Source organism: Tubulanus polymorphus, chromosome 7, assembly GCF_964204645.1.
Source record: "Tubulanus polymorphus chromosome 7, tnTubPoly1.2, whole genome shotgun sequence".
Lineage (NCBI taxonomy): Eukaryota > Metazoa > Nemertea > Palaeonemertea > Tubulaniformes > Tubulanidae > Tubulanus > Tubulanus polymorphus.
In genome coordinates this window covers 3,305,098-3,327,767 of record NC_134031.1, presented here as the reverse complement: position 1 = coordinate 3,327,767, position 22,670 = coordinate 3,305,098, and the positions used below count along the sequence as shown (strand labels likewise).

General features: G+C 40.5%; 3 protein-coding genes across 4 annotated transcripts; all 3 read right to left on the bottom strand.

The window, feature by feature from the left end:
- Nucleotides 1-18: 18 nt before the first annotated feature.
- LOC141908228 (peptidyl-prolyl cis-trans isomerase FKBP5-like) lies at nt 19-1,384 on the bottom strand. 2 transcript variants are annotated; one of them, XM_074798161.1, is made up of 2 exons: nt 1,328-1,384; nt 19-1,191 (listed from the first exon to the last, which is right to left on the bottom strand). In XM_074798161.1, the coding sequence occupies exon 2, from the start codon at nt 1,167-1,169 to the stop codon at nt 324-326; it is 846 nt and encodes a 281-aa protein (XP_074654262.1). In that variant the 5' UTR covers nt 1,170-1,191; nt 1,328-1,384; the 3' UTR covers nt 19-323. The 2 variants fall into 2 exon arrangements, with proteins under 2 accessions (XP_074654262.1, XP_074654263.1); XM_074798162.1 differs by lacking the exon at nt 1,328-1,384 and adding an exon at nt 1,291-1,308 and having other exon boundaries at nt 19-1,150.
- A 248-nt stretch (nt 1,385-1,632) lies between these two features.
- LOC141908192 (activated CDC42 kinase 1-like) lies at nt 1,633-11,625 on the bottom strand. The gene is made up of 11 exons (XM_074798095.1): nt 10,165-11,625; nt 9,688-9,817; nt 9,048-9,236; nt 8,228-8,380; nt 7,594-7,779; nt 6,998-7,089; nt 6,793-6,919; nt 6,133-6,279; nt 5,373-5,659; nt 4,807-4,880; nt 1,633-4,502 (listed from the first exon to the last, which is right to left on the bottom strand). Exons 1-11 carry the CDS (start codon nt 10,419-10,421, stop codon nt 2,875-2,877), a joined length of 3,270 nt encoding a protein of 1,089 aa, XP_074654196.1. The 5' UTR covers nt 10,422-11,625; the 3' UTR covers nt 1,633-2,874.
- An 8,725-nt stretch (nt 11,626-20,350) lies between these two features.
- LOC141908914 (uncharacterized) lies at nt 20,351-21,518 on the bottom strand. Its single transcript, XM_074799201.1, has one exon. The coding sequence runs from the start codon at nt 21,364-21,366 to the stop codon at nt 20,605-20,607; it is 762 nt and encodes a 253-aa protein (XP_074655302.1). The 5' UTR covers nt 21,367-21,518; the 3' UTR covers nt 20,351-20,604.
- Between the last annotated feature and the right edge of the window lie 1,152 nt (nt 21,519-22,670).

The window sequence follows — 22,670 nt, the reverse complement described above, 5'->3', positions numbered from 1 at the left end:
CTTGGAGGTAGTTCTAGTATTGCAAAGTGCATAGGTCTTTGTATTAGTAGTGCATAGTTTTAGTAACACCCCTAGTTTCTCTATTCAGCACCCAGCTCACTAAATAACTAGAGACACTCCCTAGTCAGCATCTAGGTCAATCGGCACCCAGCATCGGGTCAATCAAAATTCAGTTCAGCATCGAGACTTCTGAAAATAAATGGATCATGTTTATATCTCTGGAGAGGAAAATTTTGTAAAAGGTAGCCTTGGGGGGGAAAAGTGAAAAGCTAATAAAAATACTGTAAATCTTAACACAATTCAAATTTAATGCTACACAATCGTCATTTAACATATTCCGAATTGAAGAACTTCTTCATTCCGGTTGAAACCGGGTCGTCATTTCTACTAGCGGACTCGGATAGAAGTTTGTTGACGGCGGCGAGTTCGTCGATCACTGCTCGGTTGTTCGGTTCAACGCTGGCAGCGCGCACCAGATCGTCTTTCGCTTGATCGAGTTTATTCAACTTCGCCGACGCGAGCGCGCGACGATATAAACCCTTCACGTTCGAACCGTCGATCGACAGCGCTTTCGAGCAGTTACGAATCACGTCGCGGAAATTCGCGCGTTTAATTTGACAAAAACTCAAATTCAGGTAACAATTCGATATCAATTTCGATTCGTCGGCGTTCAGGTCTTTATTCGGCCCGGCTAAACGCGCCCATTTTAAAGCGCGCCCGTACAGGGCAAACGCGGCCCGTATATCGCCCGCTTTGAAACGAACCGAACCATCTGTTTTATAACGCGTGGCTTTCGCGAATAGCTCCGTTTTTTCGTACTCCCAACAGCTTTTCGCGTTCGTAAAAGATTTCAGATGTAAATTCATCGCGCGCCTCGATCGGTCGCCGTCTTCTGTCGTCGGAACAAACGCAGAAATTTCACCCGGTTTCATCGTCGACAAAGCGTCGATAACGGAATTGTGTGATTCTAAACCGCTGTAAATTAATTCCAGTTCGATGAACGTATCGTTTCGGTTTACCCCGATTTCTTCGTTTTTTTTGTCGTCGTCGAGAAGGTCGTCGACGCAGTCGCACGTCGAATAAGAACAAATACTGAATTCTTTCGGCGTCGAAAAACCATGACCTTCACGCTTGATTTCTTTCAAGTATCCTATTGGAAAATCGTGCATATTGATAATCTTTTTTTATCACCTTAAAAAAATAACACAAAAAGAGAAAGATTGAAATACAAATATCAGGTTAATTGGGTTTAAACTGCTCAGTCTTGTTGTCTATTTTTAGACTAAATACTCATCGCATCCTGATCCTTTTAAAAACTATAACCTACCACCTATTTTGATATGACTATGAGTTCATTTAGCACGACTTGCGCGACGACCTTCGGACAGTGACTTGAATCCGAAATACCGATAGACTGGTTGCCGTCTGTATGTGGTTGCGATTAGGTTCGAATCCCGATCGTAGGCTGAGAAAAAAATACTGTCCGAAATAGATCCTTTTTCCCTGCAAGTAGATTTTTCTAACAAAACTGGTTAGAATTATCTGAAGCACTTCCATAAAGGTGACTTGCATATCAATTTTTTTGCGATAAGCTACGGTATTCGACTAAAAGTAATTTTTCAGATAGGGTATAGATAAACTTTATTATCACTATCATCATCATCAATCATCGTTAATGAATAAATAAAACTTCACACCACAATCGGGTGTTCATTACAAGACTGGCAAAAACATTTTCGACTGATACCACTGAGCAAACTTCGACACAACCTCTTTTGAAGCGCACATGACATACATACATGCATACAAGTAGCCTACTTTTAAAATAGTTGGAACATCTCTAAAAGTTACACCACAATATATCATATTCGCTTAATAAAAGAATATCAGAGCACACGAAACGGAAATTTTCTCAAGAAACTGAAACAGCGCGTTGGACAAAAATCTCAACTTTCTATGACCAGAATCATAATGAAGCACAGCAGAATTACCATTTAAAACTGAAATCTAATCACGGCGCGATAAATAACGAATTCCAGTCACATCATCAAAAATATCGAACTTAAATCGCAAGACACGGATATATGTAAACTTAGTTTAATTACTATATAACAATTGATAATAATACGTTGATATTTTCGTTAAAAATTACATACATAATTAGAATTTGTCATTGAGAGTAGTTTACCGGTACGGTAGTCTATCGGTGGGATATGATTAAAAATACTTTGATTTGAGGCATATAATAAAGTACATGTACGATGATAGTATTTTGATTACTCTGTTCGATATAAATCTCATTATTAGTTGATGACCACATAATTATGTAGCGTTGTTATTTATTATATTCATTACATACTTTCAGTAGCAAGGATTTGAACCCGAGCATCATGAGACTCAACCGCAGAAAAATCCCTGCCCTGATAGACCCATCCTCCCTCGCAGAGATTCGAACCTGATGGCATCATGAGACTCAACCGCAGAAGAATCCCTGCCCTAGGTGATACACGCTCACTTAAACGGATTCGAACCTGATGGCGTCAAGAGCCTCAACCACATTACGAAACTCTGTCTAGTAAAAATCTCCTCACTCGCAAGGATTTGAACGTGATGGTATCATGAAACACAGTACAAACCCCTGCCATGTTACGATGATCATACAATAGGAACAGCTCAATAAGTTTTTTGAGACAACACACTGACATTTACGGTAAATTTTTTTCAGATTAATCAGCAATAATGTCACAACACGTTGTTTTGCTTTGATATATTCGATGGCACATTATTTTTTCTATTTTCTTACGTGAAAAATATCAATTTCACGTAGCATGAATAGTTATGAATTTGATCGTGTTTTCAACTATCAGTTGACGTCTAAACTAGTGAACTCTTGTGCTGTTTGGGTTTTTCGCTCTGCTCGTCTAACATGACCGATCCGGCTAACTCGAGGTCCCACTGTAACGTGTCCAACAGTTTCTTACATCGTTCGCGCGATGCCAAACCCAAACGAAACAACTGCTCGATTTTCAAATACTTAATCGCCTGTTCGACGTTCCACTGGGTTTTAATCAACGCCGCGTGGCATTCGTCATCAGTGACGCCGTGCACGCTATCCTCGACCGTTCTAATCCGCTCCAACGGATTCCCGATCGGCGAATCGACCGCCGATGAATCGCTGACTGACGAATCGGCGAGTGTTTTCAAGCCGGCGGTGCCCGTCCACGACGAGCCCGACGATCCCGAACCGCTGCGACTGCGCGGCTGACCGTCGTCCGGTATGTTCTGATACTGAGATTCTGAACGCGGTAGCTGCGTGCCGTCGACGCTGAACGGACGAACAGCCGCCGTCACCGGAGCCGAGTCCGACTTCGCAGTCCGCGGCGGAATCAGGAAATAGTGCGTATGGCTGAGTTGTTTACCGTTGCGTTTCATCGGGCAGATGCGCGGTTTCTGCGGCTGCGGTACGGATATCGTGTGCGGTCGTTGTCGGTCGCGTTGTTGTACGTCGCGCGGAGGTAACGCGGGCGGCGGCGACGGCGAATCGTGAATTCCCGAATCGGAGGAACTTTTCAAACGCGTCAACGTCTCGACGCGAGACTCCAACTGTATCAGATCGCGCGTGCTATTCGTACATTGCTGATTGAAACCGCCGCCAGACGACGAGCCGCCCTCGTCTTCCCCACCCGTAATCGTAGATTGATTTTGATAATACGCAGACGTTGAACTATCAACCGACAGTTTACCGGCTAGTGCTTCTTCCAACCAATCGAACGCGCGTTTCGATTCGTTTTCGATGTTTACGTTGCCGTAAATGTGATCTACGCCGGCAGACGGACAGCTGATCTCGGCAGACGGATGACGGATCTCCTCCTCTGACGGCGGCTCGCGTTGTGGAATGCACATTTCGACCGGAGGCAGCGAATAATACCGCTGCTGATTACTGGAATGTTTCTTCTCTTTTTTCATCATCGTCGTTTCGTTGTTCTCGAGTTGCTCACTAGAGGGCAGCGGTGCGGGTGGGGGCGAAGGCGCAACGTTCAAATACCGGCGATCGGGCGCCGTTGACCAATCGATTTGCGATTGATAAATCTTCGCGGCCGTCGACGAACCGGCGTACGACGAATCAGCGGTCGACGAGAACGGATTCGCTCGATTCTGCAGGAGCGGTTTCGGTAAAACATGCGATGGCGTGTCGAGCGAATCTAACAGCGATAACGACGGGGAAGAATGCGTGACGGGAAGCCCGGATTTCGAGTCGCTCAGGTCGATTAACAATCCTTCTTTCACTTTCGGCGGATTCTTTTTCAGAACGGCGCCGATCGCGCGCGCCGAACTCTCCGTAAACGAGGAAGAACGCGATGCAGTCTTGTTGTTGCTAATACCGGTATTACTGTTGTTATTATTCATGTGAGGCGTTATGACCTCTTCGACATTTTCACCGCTGCCCAGTTTTTTGTACGAGTATTGTTTTGATCCGGTTAGAGTTGGATATGAAAACGGTTCTGAAATTAGAAATGATTGGCCGGAATTATTAAGGGTTCTTATGGATCAGGGAATCCAAATTTCCCACCGATTTTCCCAGACTCTTGAACAAAAATCCCCTGATTAGATTATAACTTAACAATTAATCATGGAATATCTAGTCATGGGTCAGGGAGAATGTGGGAAATATCAGAGGTCCTCAGTGGGGGCTGTTTCTTTTCAAGAGGTTCCTTGTGCCAGTAAGAATGTAAGATTGAGACACCACAATATCCAAAATTCCTATCAGGCTGTTTCACATTTGATAATCTGAGGTAATATTCTTACTTTTATGAGTTTGTTCCTCTGGCAGTTCTTCTCCAGTGAGATCGGGTGGCTCCATAGGATTTCTCAGATACACTCTAAATAGATAAGTAAAATATTTTCAGGAATATTTCATTGAAATACTGAACCCAGTTCTACAGTTGTAGGTTAAGACTTGACTCGAGAGCGAACTCATTGAAAATGAATTTATTTTAACTCAGAGTTAACTATAACTCGTAACTGTGGAACTGCATCCTGGTGTATAAGAAAATGCAGCTAGAAATTAATCCCGAAAGAAAATTTTCAAATGACTTGACAAACAACTACTCAGATGTCACACCAGATATACCTACATATACCGGTAGGGTGGCTAAGGGTAATAATACTAATATCACTTCTCCCTGGGGAGAGATGTCTGATACACAGTTAGATAAAGGCCTTAAATACTGAAGTAAAAGTGTCACTGAAAACATTCATTGTATTGGCACTGAAAAACTATGAGATGTCATACTCTTAAATTCTCAGACAAGACAAAGAAAGACCGAGTGAGAATCAGGAAATGGTTTGAAGGCAGATTGAAGAACACTTACTCATCGATATAACCGGGATCTCCCCATGTATTACCACCGGGGTCGCCATGCCCAGCGTGTATGAAACTGTTTTTCAGCGGTTTACTGATGTCGCGACTCGTCAGTTTACGCTGAGGATCGACGAGATTACGCGGAAATTCGCCGTATTCGAACGTGCGTTTGTTCTGGCCGCGCCACCAGTAACATTCCGGCCGGCCGTCCACGATCGTTATCACGTCTCCTTCTTCGATTTGTAGTTTTCCCGGTTCGTCGAATTTGTTCAGCGATCTCATCTCGAGCGGATTCACCTGTGAAATTGAAACATTCGTGTATCATACCGTTGACTCCTGATTACCGGTAGAATCAATTGCGACTGATAGTTTTGTCCGTGTTAAGGTCATAATCTGATTCAATTCATTGATTTTCTTAAGCCGTGGTTCTAAGATTTAGGTTTTTTTTGTGACTCAGAAAGCATTTGAGTCATGGGGAGTTAACTGTAGTTGTATCTTCTATCTAGTATCTTTTGATTCGAGAACATAGTAAGACCTATCAGCCAATCTTCAACAACAACTAGATCAACAACCTGCTGAGCCTGACTCAACCTGCTGAGTCCCACTTCGGGCAATATTAGCTGGTTTGAGGATTTATATTTTCCTGATTATGAGGCGAAGGTCCAGAACATCAGCTATCTTCATGGATTTTGGAATTTGAGGGGTTTTTGAGGGATTTGAGGGGCTGTAGGAACGATGTTCAACATTCAAAACAATATTTGTTTACGAACCTCGGAGAGGAAATCTTTCAACGCTTCAAACGTCGGTCGGTCTTGTGTTTTATACGCCCAGCATTGCATCATCAGTTGATATATATCATGCGGACAGTGATCCGGTCGCGGCAGACGCTCTCCTTCTCTATCAATTTTCTGAAGAATCTACATTGGAAAATATCACCATTAAAAACTCATCCAAATCATTTTTCTACTCATACGAACTGATGGTTTGAACGTTGATGATCTTAGCAGAGCTTTTTGGGGTAAGTGTGGCCGAATCATAATTCAAAGTTTTACGATACAAAATCAGTATTTCTAAAGATGATGACTTTTCGGATATAGATGAGGCATGGAATAGATATTGGCTCTTCAGACTCTTTTATTGGCTTTTTTCTTCTAAAATGTGGGATGTTTTTACAACACAAACTCAAAGTATTTAAAAAAATGGCTATTTTAGAAAGTTCAACTTTCTGTGGAAACTGTGCCCAGTTGCATAAGCGGTGACAAAGTCTTACATTTTTAAGACTAGAAAGTTGGCTGTAGATCCAAAACGGGCTTAGGCTGGCGGTCGATCTTAATTCTAAGCCTTGACTGTGCGATTGGACCCTTAGCTCTTAACCACCAGTAAGTTAAAATCATTTCACACTCAGTAGATATCTGTATAGATATACCTACCTGAGTTCCATTGAGTCCTAGCCACGGTTCCTGACCGTACGTAAACATCTCCCACAAAGTCACTCCGAACATCCACGTATCGCTAGCGTGCGAAAACTGACGCGACTTCAAACTCTCCGGCGCACACCTACAAAAACACAATCATCCGCCTGTTTGAGACCGATCGTAAATGCTGAAATCATCTATAACCGTAATCAGTGCTTACCAGGCGAATGGCACTTTCTTTTGTTCCGACATCACGTAATGATCTTCTTGATTCGGTAAAACTCGCATCAAGCCGAAATCACCGATTTTCACCTAGAATTTTGTGGAAAATCACACGATTCATTTGTTGGGGCATACATGATTTATTACCATTAGTTTTCTACAGAAAGTTGTATCAGGGGGGGGGGGGGAGGTCACTTCTCTCTCATGTACACATTGCTCTTGATTTCAGGATTTGCACCCAAACCCCTCTGAGATTTGACTCTCAGCATTCAAAGCACATCTCGACACTTATTTTCAAATCACCATTTTTTTCAGGAGAGGGCATTTGATAATAGTTCTAAGCAAATGCATAAATCCTATCCTAAAATTGTGCACATGGGGCAAGGGGTTGAATATCAGCCAAATTGTGCATGAATTAATCGACAGTCTTAATTCATCTGGTTTATCAGAAATCCAGATCAAACATCATATTTTGTATATTTATGTATCGGTGAACTGTAAAAATAAATAATAACCGGATTAGATGAAAATCTGGATTAAACTGATACGGGGATTAAGCAGGTTTGACTATAATACAAATCCTACAAATCTTACCTTCTCAGACGAGGCCAGTAATACGTTCCTAGCGGCTAAATCTCTATGAATGAATCGTCGCGATTCCAGGTAACACATTCCGGTCGCGATCTGTATTGCGAAATCACACAAAGTCACCACCAGATAACGATGTCCGTCCGTGCGTAGACGGTCGATTAGAGCTCCCAGCGGCGCTAATTCTGTCACCTGAAAATATTCGACGAAACCGTCAGATTTTCTATAATCCGTACTTTGGGTTCATAATTTCATACACATTTTCATCACAGGATCCCTACAGATCAGTCAGAGTTTTAGAACGAGAAAATTTCGTATTTCAAGGAAGCATATGCATCTCTTTCCCAAGTATTCAATAGCCTATTTCTCAAAATTGAAGGAGTTTTAAAGGAGTTTCTGACATTTTACTCAAATTAAAGGAGTTTCAAGCACATTTAAAAGCATTTTCATTAAAGAGTTTTTAATGAATCAACAAGTCACAGGGGCCCTGCATGCATTATTTTTCGCAAATTTTCCAAACTTTTTTCCACAATTTTAGAAGCGGACATCCGATTCACAATTTTTCAAATAAATCGGACCCCTGTGACTAAAATACAAACAACTGATTAAAAAAAAAGCACTGAGCACCGTCAAAACGCACCATCATAAGAGGTGAAGATAAAACAACGCCGTAAAGTCTGATTAAATTCGGATGATCTAACTGATGCATGGCGTTCACTTCTTTAACGAAATCCTCGAACGCTCCTGGCAAACTGAGCGCGTCGTTCTTCAAGATTTTCACCGCCACTGGAACCTAGAAAATCATCAAGGAAAATTTATGAAATTTAGATAGTTATATAAAACAATTTCATTGTTTCTAGTTCGATCAAATGTAGTTCATCAATTAATGTTCGTAATGAAATCTCAAAACCTTTGTTCATTCAAAGCTTTTTAAACTTTGTTTTATTTTCTCTGTACTATTTGCGCCAATGAGAATATTCTACAGGGTCCTGGATATAAGGACATAGCCGTCAGATTTTCTGTAATCCTCACTTAGGGTTCGTACTTTTTCACACACTTAATCACATGATCCCTACAGATCAGTCATTCCTGGATATAAGGAGTTTCCAAGGAGATGCAGGAATTTTTTCCTGCATCACTTTTATATCCCAATTACATCGACTCCTCCTAAATTTGGTGCTGTTTTTCTCAGAAAACTGTTAATTTTTGGTTTTATAAGCAAATTTTTATCCTTGACATTACATAACTCGGTTTCTAATTCGGTAACTGCCTAATAGGATAACAAAAAGATCCTGCTTCCGACTGTACCTAATTACATACAACTTCCAAAGTATCTAATTTCCTATTTCTCAAAATGGAAGCAGTTTTAAAGGAGTTTCTAACATTCTGCTCAAATTTAAGAAATTCCAAGCAACTTCTCAATAAATAATATTTTATTCATAAACTCCAGTTTGTTTTACCTTAGTACCGGCGGGGGTCGTCCAGTCACCCTTTCTGACGACGCCGAACGAACCATCACCGAGTTTTGCGTATAAAAACAGATCTTTCTCGTTGACGAGGCACGTTAAACCTTGCTCCGTCGCGGCGTTGTCAGTTTTCTTCGGCGAAACCGAAGTCAGTTTGTCTTTCTCCGGTTTCGTTGGCAAAATCTGAGCGAACGAAACGAAACCACAAAACATCAATTTACCTTGTTCTTTTTAAATGGAAATTTTCATATTCAAGTTAAGTTTATTTCATCGAAAGCAAAGAACACGGCTGCCAACCTCTGAAAAGTGCTATCAGCAACAAATTTATTTTTTCAGTTACATCCCATTGAAATATGTATGAAAGAAAATGTTCAAATAAATCAGTAATCGACGTTAAGATCGTCAGTAACATCTTTCATATTTCTGTAAGCATCAAACGAATCAAATCAGTATTTCTTGTTATGAAATAGTAACGAATACTGAAAATCAGGAACAGTTGACAGCTCTGAAAGAATGTAGACAAAGTGATAAAAAGGGAGAAGCGTCCCCAACCAAAATTATTCGGTGGTTCATAAAAAATGGACCTTATGATTCAGGCTTAGATGAAAATGTATTTCATCGAACAAAGAATTACCTTGTCGAGAAGACTTTTCTTGCGCGCTGATTTTCGTCTTTTCACCGCTTCGAGCAGTCTGCGGATTGCCGGTTTGCCCATACCGATCTTCTCCAAATCCTCAGATTTGACATAATCGAAATGTGAAAGTCTGTAACAACAACCAAACAGCAACAATCATTCAGCAGACAGAATGAATTGTCAATAATATTTCGTACATCGAATTACTTGATCTGGATCAGTTTGATCTGGATTTTGAGCTGATTCAGACATTATTTACCACGATCCACAAAATGTAAGTCTTGATTGAACGATTACAGATTACGAACTCACAACCGACCTTTGATCAGATTTACAGATTTTGCTATTCTGTAATAGGTAGAGCGTGCAAAGGTAGAGAATTTCATTATCGGTAGGGACCAAGCGAAACCTGACTTATAAATACACTGGACGTCAAAATGATCCAGAGTCATGGGTTTTTTTTTCTGAAATACGCACCTCGTGACCTGCAAATCATCTCGTAGTTTCACGTAGAACTGAGTGAGTTGAACCTCAGCTAGGAGGCCCTGTAACCACTCCGGTCCTGCCTCCTCTTGCGACATCATCGACTCATATTCATTCGATCTACAAATCAATTTTAATGAAAAAATTTCTTTACTAGGACCAGAAACAAGTCTAAACCATGCGGGCCCAGTTCCATGAATTTGTTTAATCAGAATCTGGTTCCGAAGTTGATTTCCAGGAACCAGTTCCATAATTGTGAGTTAGAGTTAACTCTTGAGTTGAAATTAGTTCATTTTCAACATTCAATCCGAGTCAAATGTTAATTCACAAATGTGGAACTGGATCTAGTGATCTTACAAAGCAGGGGACGAAACCCCCCCAAGTATTTCCCTGACACTTGACCAAAAATTCCCTGATTACATTAATAACATACCCGCAATGGAGGCTGTTTCTTCTCAAGAGGTTCCAGGTGCCGGGCATCACCAACAAGAACAACGAGGTACTTAATTCTTTAATTTATTAGAGGAGTCAGAATTCCCTGACCAGGACAGGTCTAAAATCTTACCAATGGTCTGTCGTTGTTAGATTTGCAACAGAAATGTCTGATATAAGCCTCAACTGTTCAACCGCCCTGTGAGTAGCTACTAGGTATGGTACTAAGTATGCTGTATATTACGATGGATGTTTTGGGGCACGTGAAGAACTTTTCACCTCAGAGAAAAAACTACACGCGATAAAATTGTAGGTAGTTCAGCAACCCTCGTAAAATCGTACATCAAATAATTATACCTGTTGGAACAAACACTGGAACTGTTTGTATAAAGCGTATTCAGAAACTTCTGAAGTAAAAGCACACCACAAAAAAAAATACAGCGAGGGTAGTGGCAGTGTGTTGACATAATAATACTCAAAACTATTCGATGATCTTCTCGTATTAAAGTTATGCCAATAACCAACCACGCCGAGGCCTATGGAATAATACAAATATGCTATATTCAATTACATCACCTAGTTAAATTTACCGATTATAAAGGTATGGCCCTAAATGTTTCCGAATAAAATCCATAATGACTTCGGATTTATAAACCAGCTCATTTTAATCAAATTCATAATAGGCAGATAGGACTGGTGGCACTCGTGGCTTATCAGTAGTTCACACACGATATCAAAACTATCAGTAACCCACATAGTGTAAGCGTTTTGAAGGCTATAGTATTTCTATTTTTGCTACTAAGTAATTGATTCATGAAATTTCATTAAAAATAAACAGACATCAATGCATTGAAAAGAATAGATGAATGTCTCTTCAGCTGAGTTGGGCCTTTTGACACCGGTTATTTGATGCAAAGAAAAACTATTTCTGAACGTCGAAATTATTCTAAAGGATAAAGTGTGACGTGCGGCCAGTTGAATCTTTAAGAATGTTTTTATTGAATGATAAGACATTTAGCGAAGTGATCGATTGACACTTAACTCAATGAGAGTGAAAAAAAATAACTAAATTTAATCTAAACTGTGATTGCTCAAGTTCAACTTGATTGATGAATGAAGTACCGGGTAGGTTTGTTTCACAGGTGAGAGCTGTGGTTGGGGGGGGGGGGGGAGGTAGGGCGGTAGCGTCAGTTACCTAATCATTAGTGGGATAGGCTAGTACAGGCCTACCATTCAGGCTTAACCATTCTTGGTTTATAAAAATATCACTAAATCCAAGACGCAAAACCACAGACAGGGTACTGACCACTCCTTCCTGAACCTGTCTGTGATTTTCACAATCAGATATTTTCACACAAGCCACAAAATGAATAGTTAAATGGTATAAGTCATATAAGCCCATACGATTGAAACAGCATACCACTAAAGATTAGTAGGTTACTAATAAAGGGAGGGAGATTGATTGGTTTGTCGCCTCTGGGTGGAAAAGTGAAACCGAATGTCATCAGATCAGATAATCTGAAAAAAATATACTCCGCAACTGAGCGTGGTCGCCGTAGTTACAAAATGGTCGGCACTGTGAAATGTGTTAAGACTGAACTAGAGCGCGTTCGATTATTAGCGCCGGCCATAATTAAACTTATAAGTTGACTTACTACGAAAACTGAACTGGAGTTCGCCTGCTGTGTGTGGTATACAGTCCGCAGCCAGCAGTCCAAAATAGGGTTTTCAATAGTTTTTCAATTGATAAACATTGACTGCTTAAAAGTGAAAATTTTAGAAAAAGAAGCCGAAAACCTCGATATTCAGGATATTCAAATACTACAATCCAAAAATTACAATAATAATAGTTAATCGACAATGAAATGACATTTGACATGTTTTTTGGCATACTTACAGATGGAGATCGCTCTATTCACTTCACTGGCGGTTTGCACGCATGAATACACTATTTATTATTCTAAGAATAATTCATTCTTCGTATCAAGCGATACATTATGTACATTACTGTATCCTGTTTAGTGTTTTTACTCCTTCGAGGAAAAAAAATCAAAATTAAAATTTATTACAAACTTCCTGCCGATTAGTTTTTTGTGACTCGTAACGTGGCGCCACCCGTAGAGGGCGATACTAACTGGTTGAATAAATTACATTCACTTGCCGCAGGCAGAGCCCGGCACAGTGCCGGCGTTGATGAACTCGGCCATTTTATGGGATTTATTTGTTCGGATCTTGGTTTCCAAAGATTAACTCCTCGTAGAAACTACTTGCTCGTAGATGGAACACGATATGAAGAATATGCGAAAGCGTTATTCGGATCATTGCTCGCGCTCGTTCGCCTGGGACTAAGTCAGACTAGTGGAACTCGGCTGCCGGCCCCTTTCTGAGCCCTTACTTATGCCATGGCCAGTTCCATGCTTCCCAGTGATTTATGCTGCAGCTTCCACCAAGTACCTAATGGAGGACTACTGCTGGCCCCGGCATTGAAATTATGTTAAAAAATAGACAATGTACTGAAAGATTTGCCGAAGGGAAAATCCCATTCCGATTTCATTTATTTTAGAAACTTCCAATTACATAAACGTAGATAATTAAAAGAAAAATGAATAAAAAAATCATCACGATAGAAAATACTAGATAATCTCAACAGTTCCTTAAAATACTGAGTTATTTTGGATAGAAAATAGTTAATTTGAATTCCGGATCTAAGTCGAAATGCGAGTCTTCAAGCAGCTATTTCTGTCATCACTGGTCGGCGGTGGAGTTGCAGGGGTCACAATGCAAGAAATAGTGTTCCGACGGCGAAAACACGGAATAGTGGAAACCCGTGTTGTAGCCTCGCGTTGCCGGGCCGGCACTGAGTTTGTTCCTTGTGGAAGCACTGGACTCCGCGTTTGCGTCGTGAAAATAATCACCGTTCCATCTCGGAAATCGTAACGCAATTGATCGATTTCAACGTGGTCAGGGATAAGAGTAGTTTTTGTTTTTTCTATCGAATCCTTGCAGTCTAACATTCGTCCACGCACGACGACGACTCGGTGTCCAGTTTCGGTAGCAGTCACAGCAGCAGCAGCCGATATCTCGTCACCAGAAAACCCTGGCATTCTAATCTCCGTCCACCAACTCGCCGCAGGCTTCTTCGTAGCGAAAAAACTTCTCGGTATATCCCAGTTTCGTGGCGATATTGCGCCATACGCGATTTTAACCGCCCTCGTATCGGCGAGACGGATCGGTTCGGATTTTCTGCGATAAGTTGTCCGCGAGTTCCTCCCCAGTGCACGCGTGGCCATGCTTGTAAAGCGCTGTGGCAAAAAATCGATGTGGCTTAATGTGGCAATATATCGAAATTATGATGTAATACAATTTTAGTCATGCATGGCAACACACCGCATGTAAATATTTACGTTGATTTCCAGGAACACGATCCGTCGGTCTCGACATAAATGACGTCACAAGGCCGTTGGATGTTTTTTTCTCTAACTAGATGGCGCGGTGTTTTTTCCTATTCATTGCTATTCCAGGAAGGAAAACGCTACAGCGTTAGTTTATCACATGCGTGTACATGTGAACGATACAAAAATAACAAAACATACGCACAATTCGTTCTTTGACCTTTCAATATCATTTTGATATCGCTTTGATTTGTGACGTTGGGTGCGGTCTCCCATGACAACAGAGAAAGGAAGTCCGTCAATTAACCGTTTGGCATCATATCGTTAAGAAAATATATTGCACAGGGGATAGGCTCGATGGAAAGTCCATGTCTATATACGTATATTACGCGACTCATATTTCCTGTTTTCCCCATTTACTTGGTTTCGGTTCAAATCAGTTCTTTTGGATAAACATTTTAATTACCGGCACATATTCGCGTATGGCGAAGTCAAGTAGATTAACAGGGACGGATCTAAGAGGGTGCGCGCACCAAGTTTTACAGGAAAATGAAAAACATTAAACCGATTCCTAGAAGTTTAGAGATTGAAATATTGTCCTCTGTATTTCCCAAAATGATTTGATGTTTTCTGGTGAGCTTTTATTTTGTGGAGAAGGGGACGGGGTGCCCATACTATTTTGGGGGTCGTGTTCATCCCTCCCTGTACCAGACCCTAGATTCACCCCTGAATTTAGATGCATGCATCCGAGATAATGCTGGGGCGAATGGGGTACAAAAGCAAGTAGGCCCCGAAGTATTTTGTAACATACTTCAGACATGGCCAACTCTGATTTTAGACTATTCTCAGACAAAAACGAATTAATTCTACTGACTTCCTAACGTATTTTCCTATCATTAACCCGGACTTTGCTCGAATCTCGGACCAATTTTTCCGCTCCCAGTTTATCCAAGTAAGGCGCAGTTTACTGTATACGCATTTGGCAGGTTTCGGCGGTGTTAGATCGCCGGGTTCGTTACCCGCTACAATCGCCGCTTCGCACGTATCACGAAATATACCTTTGAAGTCTACAACGACCTCCCTCATCTCTTTCATTAACGCGTCAATTGAGAGAGCTTTATTTTACGCACTGCGTACGTGTATGTGTTTACCCCCCGGGGCATAAAACAAAGCTTTATCAATGTGACGTGCGTCAATTCGCGTCAAAATGACAGCAATAACGTAATTTATTCCACACCTTTTACAGATTTCTTCATTCATCTAGCTATATTTCCGAAAGATGTTCCGCGTATTGATATGATCATCCCTCTCGCAATTTTCGAAGCGGTTGGTGTCTGATATCAGCATTATCAGCATTGGTAACTGGTTATTTTTGATTACATCAATGTATCGTTCATATCGATTGCAGTTCAATGACACGTTGTATTTATAGAATCGAGATGAATTTCTTGTCGGTGGCCGCTCAATGCCAGCGCACCTAAAGTCTCAAAATAGACGCTACCAAAAGGAAATGTGTATATATTACTTAATTAGAAACAAGCGACAAGGTCTGGTAGAACGTTCATTGCCATTTTTTTGTCGACGACGCAGTTTGCGACCGATCGACAACGAACGCATAGACGTCATCTGGTGTCTGCTGCCTGGGGTAGCGCGGAGGCGTGACTCATGATGAGAAAAACAATGGAGTGGAAACAAAACATCTGATTCGTGGTCAAATCCGTAGCAACAAAAAATCCGTAGCAATAAAATCAAAATTTCTAGTTTTTAATCTACTACTAATATAGTTTAAAATTTGCTGTTAAAAACCGTCATATGGAATTGTATACATCATTTTCTCATTTAAAAGTTGGTAAGTAAAACGGAAAAATGAATGTTCTTCGTACTGAAGACTAAAACCCCAATCTTATTTCGTTTTGGGTAACGGTCAAAACGACGAGTACATTACAGAATACGACATACCAATTTCAATCTTATTTACTGGACAGTATTACACCTACCCCGTCCAGTCGTTATGCATTTTCTTTTTTACACGGCTAGTATTTGAACTGGGATATATCAATTATACATATTCAGAACACATCGCATGTTTAAATGAGATATATATATATATATATATATATATATATATATATATATTGAACAGGAAGCATTCTCAGAAACAGCGTGGCCAACATGGTTAGCGCACAGTAGTAACGTGTAGCACACGGGATTGGATATACGCCTACGTAGCAACTACGTAATTAATACGTGTAGGTGGATTATGGTTTGGTTTGTCGTTTCACTAACATTGTTGAACCATCGAAGTTGAAGTTATTTATTTGATTTTACTAGGAAATATTGTTCGATCATTTTTTTTTGGAGTGAGTTTCCTAAATGTTTTGGTCTTCCGCTTAGGATAGCAGCTTTCGTTTTTCCCCTATTTTGGACTTGTCGAACGACTTAAATCCACACGTATCGATTTCGATTTAATATCATTTCGCAATAGTTTATTAATCATGTCCCATGCTTCCAGGATAGGGACCAGATCATCTGATTTCCGCGAAGAGTGTCGTATCATGGCGATGTTTAAATGACAATGCTGGCTACGTGCCAGCAGTTGACATAATGAATGTTATATTATGCCAGCGTAGTGTTCAGCTTATCACTGTATCTATTACTGGAAATGAATTCCCAGTAAAATCTAAACCTAGTGACATTTTGATAATATATAAATATATTAATTTCAGTCGTTATCATGGAACTCAAAATCAGAATTTCGGGGACCCCCACAAGGAACATATATACGTACATAATTGTGCATACGTACATAATTGTGCGATGGTCTTCTATTTCTGTCATTATACTGCACAAATCTTATGTTGAAAATGAAATCCGTATATAATGTACATGGACATTTAAAGAAAAATCAGAAATAGGTACAATCAAAGATATGTACATATGCACATATTATTTATTTGGCTTTGCGATATACTTCGATTTCGTATTGACGTCGGTAAAATAGGTGGTCACGTGTCCGTTCACTGTGAGATCATTAAAACCTGTATGTTGATATATTTTTTAAATCCAAGGAGATATGTAAATATAGTACAGATAACCTGGGTATGAACTGCCCGTGAGCGCACCACGCATCAAAGCAAGAGTTCACGTACATACTGACTGAACCTGTGTGCACAAGACCTGATCGCGTATCGACCGACGGCGACGATGAATCATAAAGAACGCGACGACGTCGTTTTTTTTCTATTCTTGAATTGTAAAAATACACGTGTGCGACAATGATTTTTCGTAGCGGGACAAAGCGAACGTCGGGTTATTTCGGGACTTGACTGACAGACTCCGGCACTATTCGAGGCTGCAGAGATTCTCTCGCCCGACCGCCACTGACAATAGATCAGCGGTGTTCGTCATTTATGATTGTGGAACTGGAACCCGGAGACAAAGACCGTTGTATTGAAAGTTGATACGTAGATGAGCGAGTGGAGCAATGAAACAAAGGGTTGCAGCACGTAGATATAGCCTTTGTCTTTCTCGATGGACGTTACACAAAGAAAATTCAGAACTACAGAACTGCTGTAGTCAACAAATTTAGCATTTCAGGCAATATCTGTCTGGTGAACTTCGTTGTCATTCTGGGAAATTTTGATCAATATTACACGGAACGGCATCCCTTTTCTCACGTGACATTGACCGAGTCGCGTATTCGTATCGACGTATGGAATGGGTCTGGGTCACTTCTTTTGTTTATGCTGGAACCTCGTTATAACTAGACATATTTTCTGGTTCCTTGGAGTCCGTTGTAACGAGGTTCCACTCTGCTTAATTGTTCGTTGCGTCTACGAAAGGAAGATCTTGTTAACGGGCAGTGGTCGCCGAGAAGGAGACTTTCCCAGAACGCAATGAATCACCACTCCACGAATTATCCGTTACCTGGTAACCTTTATTGAAATTTAGAAAACTTGTTAATGAAGATTACAAAGACGAGGGGGTCTACTTTCCATTTCTACCGATAAGGACTCCGTAAAAGGAATTTAATTTAAGATATCAGACATGGCTTAATTCACTTGCCCTTCAGGCATTATTGGACTGATCAGTCCCCCAAACTCGATGTGTTCATAACAACAACATACAAAGGGAAATTGTTTGTTCAAAATTGACTAACGGCTAACATAAGTAATTGTTTCACTGATATATTGGTGACCATATTGCAGATTTCACATTACAATCGGATCAGGGCGGGTGGCTCCATGGTAATCATCTGCCGTAAAAACCTGAGTTAATCATGGACCTTACATACGGTAGTATACCCAGTGGTCGTACAGAGTTTGTTTGTTTGGCTCTACGTCTGTAGAACTAGGTTTCCCAAGAACCGGCCTATTGGATTTTCGATGGAACACGCGATGCCCTCTAGGATGACACCTGCGAATAGATAACACGATGACCTATTTATTCGGGTATTTACAAACAGTTAGCGCTGTACTTCCCGATACGGGATTTGACAACGATGGAAATCTACACAATGATTCTGGGTCATGATTTCAATGATGTTAAAAACTTTTTTTATCCAAACACTACTTCCGGAAATAAATCACAATGATTATAAAGGTCCAAAGTTCAATCGACGCGCATATAACGGTCTATTGTAAGTTGACCTGACTCGGAAGAGTACACCATAAACACGATGATCTGATTCGAAAATATGCACATTGTCATATAAAGAATAGGAAATTTCTGTTGAACATATTTTACTAGAACTCTATTGCGCCTAGATTCGTGTTTCGTAGAACATTACCGAAAAATTAATTCCGCCGTTATTTTTCTGGAATCAAAAAAACAGAAATTTTCCACAATAGGCATTAAGAATAAATCATCTTAGTGACGGAGGGCTGATGTAAAAAACATATTTTCAGACTTTCTACCTCCTACGCGAATAAGGATCGGGATAATGGGTCTGTTTATTCTCGTTCGCAGGCGACGTAAATAGAACATTCTAGGAATAGATGGAAGCGAAAATCGATATGTCGTGACGCGCTAACTCTACCCTCTACGTAGTACTGGGAATTCGCGGAGGCGGCGGTAAAGCGGTTGAATGATATGCAATTCTCTGTTTACCTCGTAACTGAGAGCATTCTTAGCTCAAAATACACCAGTCTCTATTTCACGGGATCATGTCTGAATGAACAAAATATGATAGCATAGGTTTTTTTAGTTGTCGTTTACATATTTCTATATATTTTGATACACCAACGGCTTCATATTCTGATTTGATAAATCTTGTTTGTATCTAATATTATCTTGTGTCACAGAAATATTTTGCGAATAAAAAGAACATCCGCACGGCCTATATTGTAGTGTTCAAAACTGCGTAGTGTTATAAAACGTGGCTTTGACTTCCAGAAAAAAATATCTGACATTGCAACTGGCGACTAAACATAAATATCTTTTTCTCAATGAGTCAAAGACCAATAAAAGTATTTTTGAGTCATCGGCTTATTGGAAGTGGTCGACGCAGGTGGTGTTGTATGTGGCTGGGAGTGGCAAGAATGTTTGACACGTATATAATTACTCTTTAATAAAGTGTCACTTCCTCTTGACCACAACGTCGACAGCACTAATTATGTGTTAGAACCTCAAGGAATCCTCTATATCTTCACACCTATACATCCTCAAGACCTGTCAGTATCCAATCATATTTTACCCCATGGAACGTTTAACCCGGAAAACAAGCACTGCATAAAATACAAAATCGGTACTATATATACTTTTCATTTGCTTATTTATTGCGACTGAATATCAGCCATTTATAATCTTATGTACATTGACTTCAAATTTTGAAGCGATTCATATGCAAAAATACAAGCAGCGATGGCATAAAATGATTGGCAAGATGTAAACCTCTAGTAGACGCTCTGACAAACGTATTGAATTGGAAAGAAAGATACATAGAAACAAACAGACCAAAATGGAAAAATCTCATTTGTACACATTGTATAAGTTTCCAGCTTCAATCTTTCGCGTAGGAATGCTATTCATAATACATGTAGAAAATTAATTCAATTCAATCGTATACACAAACAAAGACTATGATCTTAGCAACAGACGTTCTATAAAACAACATTTCGAAACAAAAGATCCGATTAATTATTAACAGGAAAATGTCTGTTGTTCTTCGTTCGGGCAACAGTGGTGTGGTCGCGCTAAAATAAAATCCGATCTACATTCAGGTATTCCAAAGAAAACTTTATAGTCTATTTTTACTTATGGGAACAACAATGTTCTTATGAATCGTGTGAGTCATTGTCGTGAAACCGGTTTCAAACGACCTTGACCGCTGGAGTATCTCTTTCCGAAGTCTGGTGATAAATAGAAAGGAGATTTCTAATCTAGTTTATGGGTCAATCCTTTATCTCTCTCGGTTCGCGCGTGACTCATTCGACGCACATTGGAATTTACATACTCCGCAGTGCTGACGTCACCATTTCCACACACACGCACCCGGTACACCTCTCGCCTGCTTATGCAAGCGGTTTTCGCTCGAACCACGAGTTCGCCGTTCACGTATACAGTTCCAGGAAAATTTCTCGCACGAAAGAAAAATCAACATCTAAGTCAATCATACGCTCATTGCAACGGCAAGAATTGGTCTGGTGATGGAGTCGAATGTATTCCTGATTGATATCGAACACGAAGAATTGTTTGATGAGATCGAAGATGAGTCAGTGTTATTGTTAATAGAAGACATGTTATTGACAAGTCCCGTGAAACCCGTATTAAAAATTGTCACTAAACTCGACAGTTGAGGCACTTCCAGTTCTGTGTATTCCTTTGGCGAGTTTTCGTCGCATTCGCTATCATAGTCATATTCCGAGCACTTTGTTTTCTTGACCGGTGTCAAATTCTCTTCTTCCCATTCACCGATATCGGAATGGCGGCGTTTGACACATTTCCCGCAAGTCGGTAGCGCCCCGATTTCGAGAATGTTCACGTCTTTAGCTTCGAGGGCATTGTCATTAGAACGGTTGCTGAGTTCGTCCTCCTGACAGGAAGCTGGTGGCTCAAAACAATCGTCATCGCCGAATTCATCGGAATCGGAGTCACTTTCGTAAACTGCCGGTGGCGCGTTTTCTTTATCCTCCATTTCTTCGTGTTCAATCGGAGTGAGTTCTTCAACCGGAGCTTGTTTCAAAACTATTTCCTTCTGTTGTTGGGCCTGGACAGCGGCTCGATATGTTTCGATCATTAACTGACTTCGGGCTTTCTGCAAAACACCCGAAACCAATAAGTTCTTGTGTAAATCCACACCAGTACGTTTTTGTCTTGACGATGCAATTTTTCCCAGCGATACTGCAATAACTCGTTGAGCTTCTACTGCCATTTCGATAATTGTTTTGCCACAAAATGCAAGAATACGTGTATTTATCAGACTTGTTTTTAGAACGTCCGTACACAAGGCGGTTGGTAGTAGAATGTGGCGTGGCTGTTTGCGTTTGTATAGCAAGTCTATTCGAATGGTCTGACGTAAGCGTCTGACTCATCGACCAATCACAAAGGCTAAATTTAAATACCCATTCACTATATCGCAAGGTGCGCGCCTCGTCGATTCAACGTTCCGCCAATCGCATGAAAGAATGCCAGTCAGCTGACCTAAATTTCCCCCTCCAACTAAACAAAGAAAAACATTGAACCGTTGCCAAGATGGCAACCGTTATCATTCACGTGAATGATATTTTCATTCTGTTCCATATCGCGTTTTCATGTTAAATAACACCGCAAACACCTTATAAATGACTTTATGTGTACAAAATATGGCAATCCCTTTAAGAGCAGCATTTAAAGTAACGATATTAGTAAAGAACTTAGATGATGGCGAAATTACCAATCGTCAAAATTAAGTTCGTTTCGTCGGCGGAGCTCTACTACGTTTTAGTACGCCACGGCTCGATATGGAATTCCCATCCATATATGGCAGATGGCGGGAAACGACGTCTATTTTGGCGGGTGTCCAAGTCTGAATAAAAATACCCACTTGATGATATTCGACAAAACAACTGTGTAACCCACCCAAATAAATGACGAAGTGCGACTCACACGACGCGATGAAACCGTTAATCAGTACCGGACACGTCATTGTGTTATGAAATACACATGCCTACATGTATTTTTAAAGCTTATTCACGGGTGACTCGAGATCTCCCATATATATATGTATATGTATATATGATTAAGGGTCGAGTGATCTCTCGGGAATTGGCAAAACAATTGACCTCCGTCGAATTGTTAATGCGTCCTAATCTAGAAACAACGATAACCCATTTATCAATAATCAGAGAGGGAATATATAATACCGGGATATTGTGCAATTTTGTATCAAATGTACTAATCTTTCGTCGTGGCTAGGAAGGGCGTTATAGTCGGCCTATCATTTAGGGTTCCGCTATAATTTTAGCCCCCACTATTTTTTATGTTAAGTATTGAGGTTTACAAACTCTACTTTTGAAACCAATGGTCTTTTTCTTCAAAACGGATTGGCCCCATAGACCAATAGTAGCCTTACTGACGCATTCCGCACCGCAATCGCTTTCTACTGTCCCCACTATGTCAGTTCCACTTTCTCAAAACATGAATCTCCACAGAAAATCATGGCTACGCCCCTGGCTAGTTCAGTTCAATTCAGATTAA

Coding starts and splice junctions, on each gene's coding strand:
- LOC141908914 (XM_074799201.1), bottom strand. CDS start 21,366: ATGGCAGTAGAAGCTCAACGAGTTATTGCAGTATCGCTGGGAAAAATT.
- LOC141908192 (XM_074798095.1), bottom strand. CDS start 10,421: ATGGAACTGGTTCCTGGAAATCAACTTCGGAACCAGATTCTGATTAAA. Junction 9,818..10,164: donor GATGATTTGCAGGTCACGAG/GTGCGTATTTCA, acceptor TTGTTGTTACAG/ACTTTCACATTTCGATTATG. Junction 8,381..9,047: donor CGACCCCCGCCGGTACTAAG/GTAAAACAAACT, acceptor ATGATTTTCTAG/GTTCCAGTGGCGGTGAAAAT.
- LOC141908228 (XM_074798161.1), bottom strand. CDS start 1,169: ATGCACGATTTTCCAATAGGATACTTGAAAGAAATCAAGCGTGAAGGT.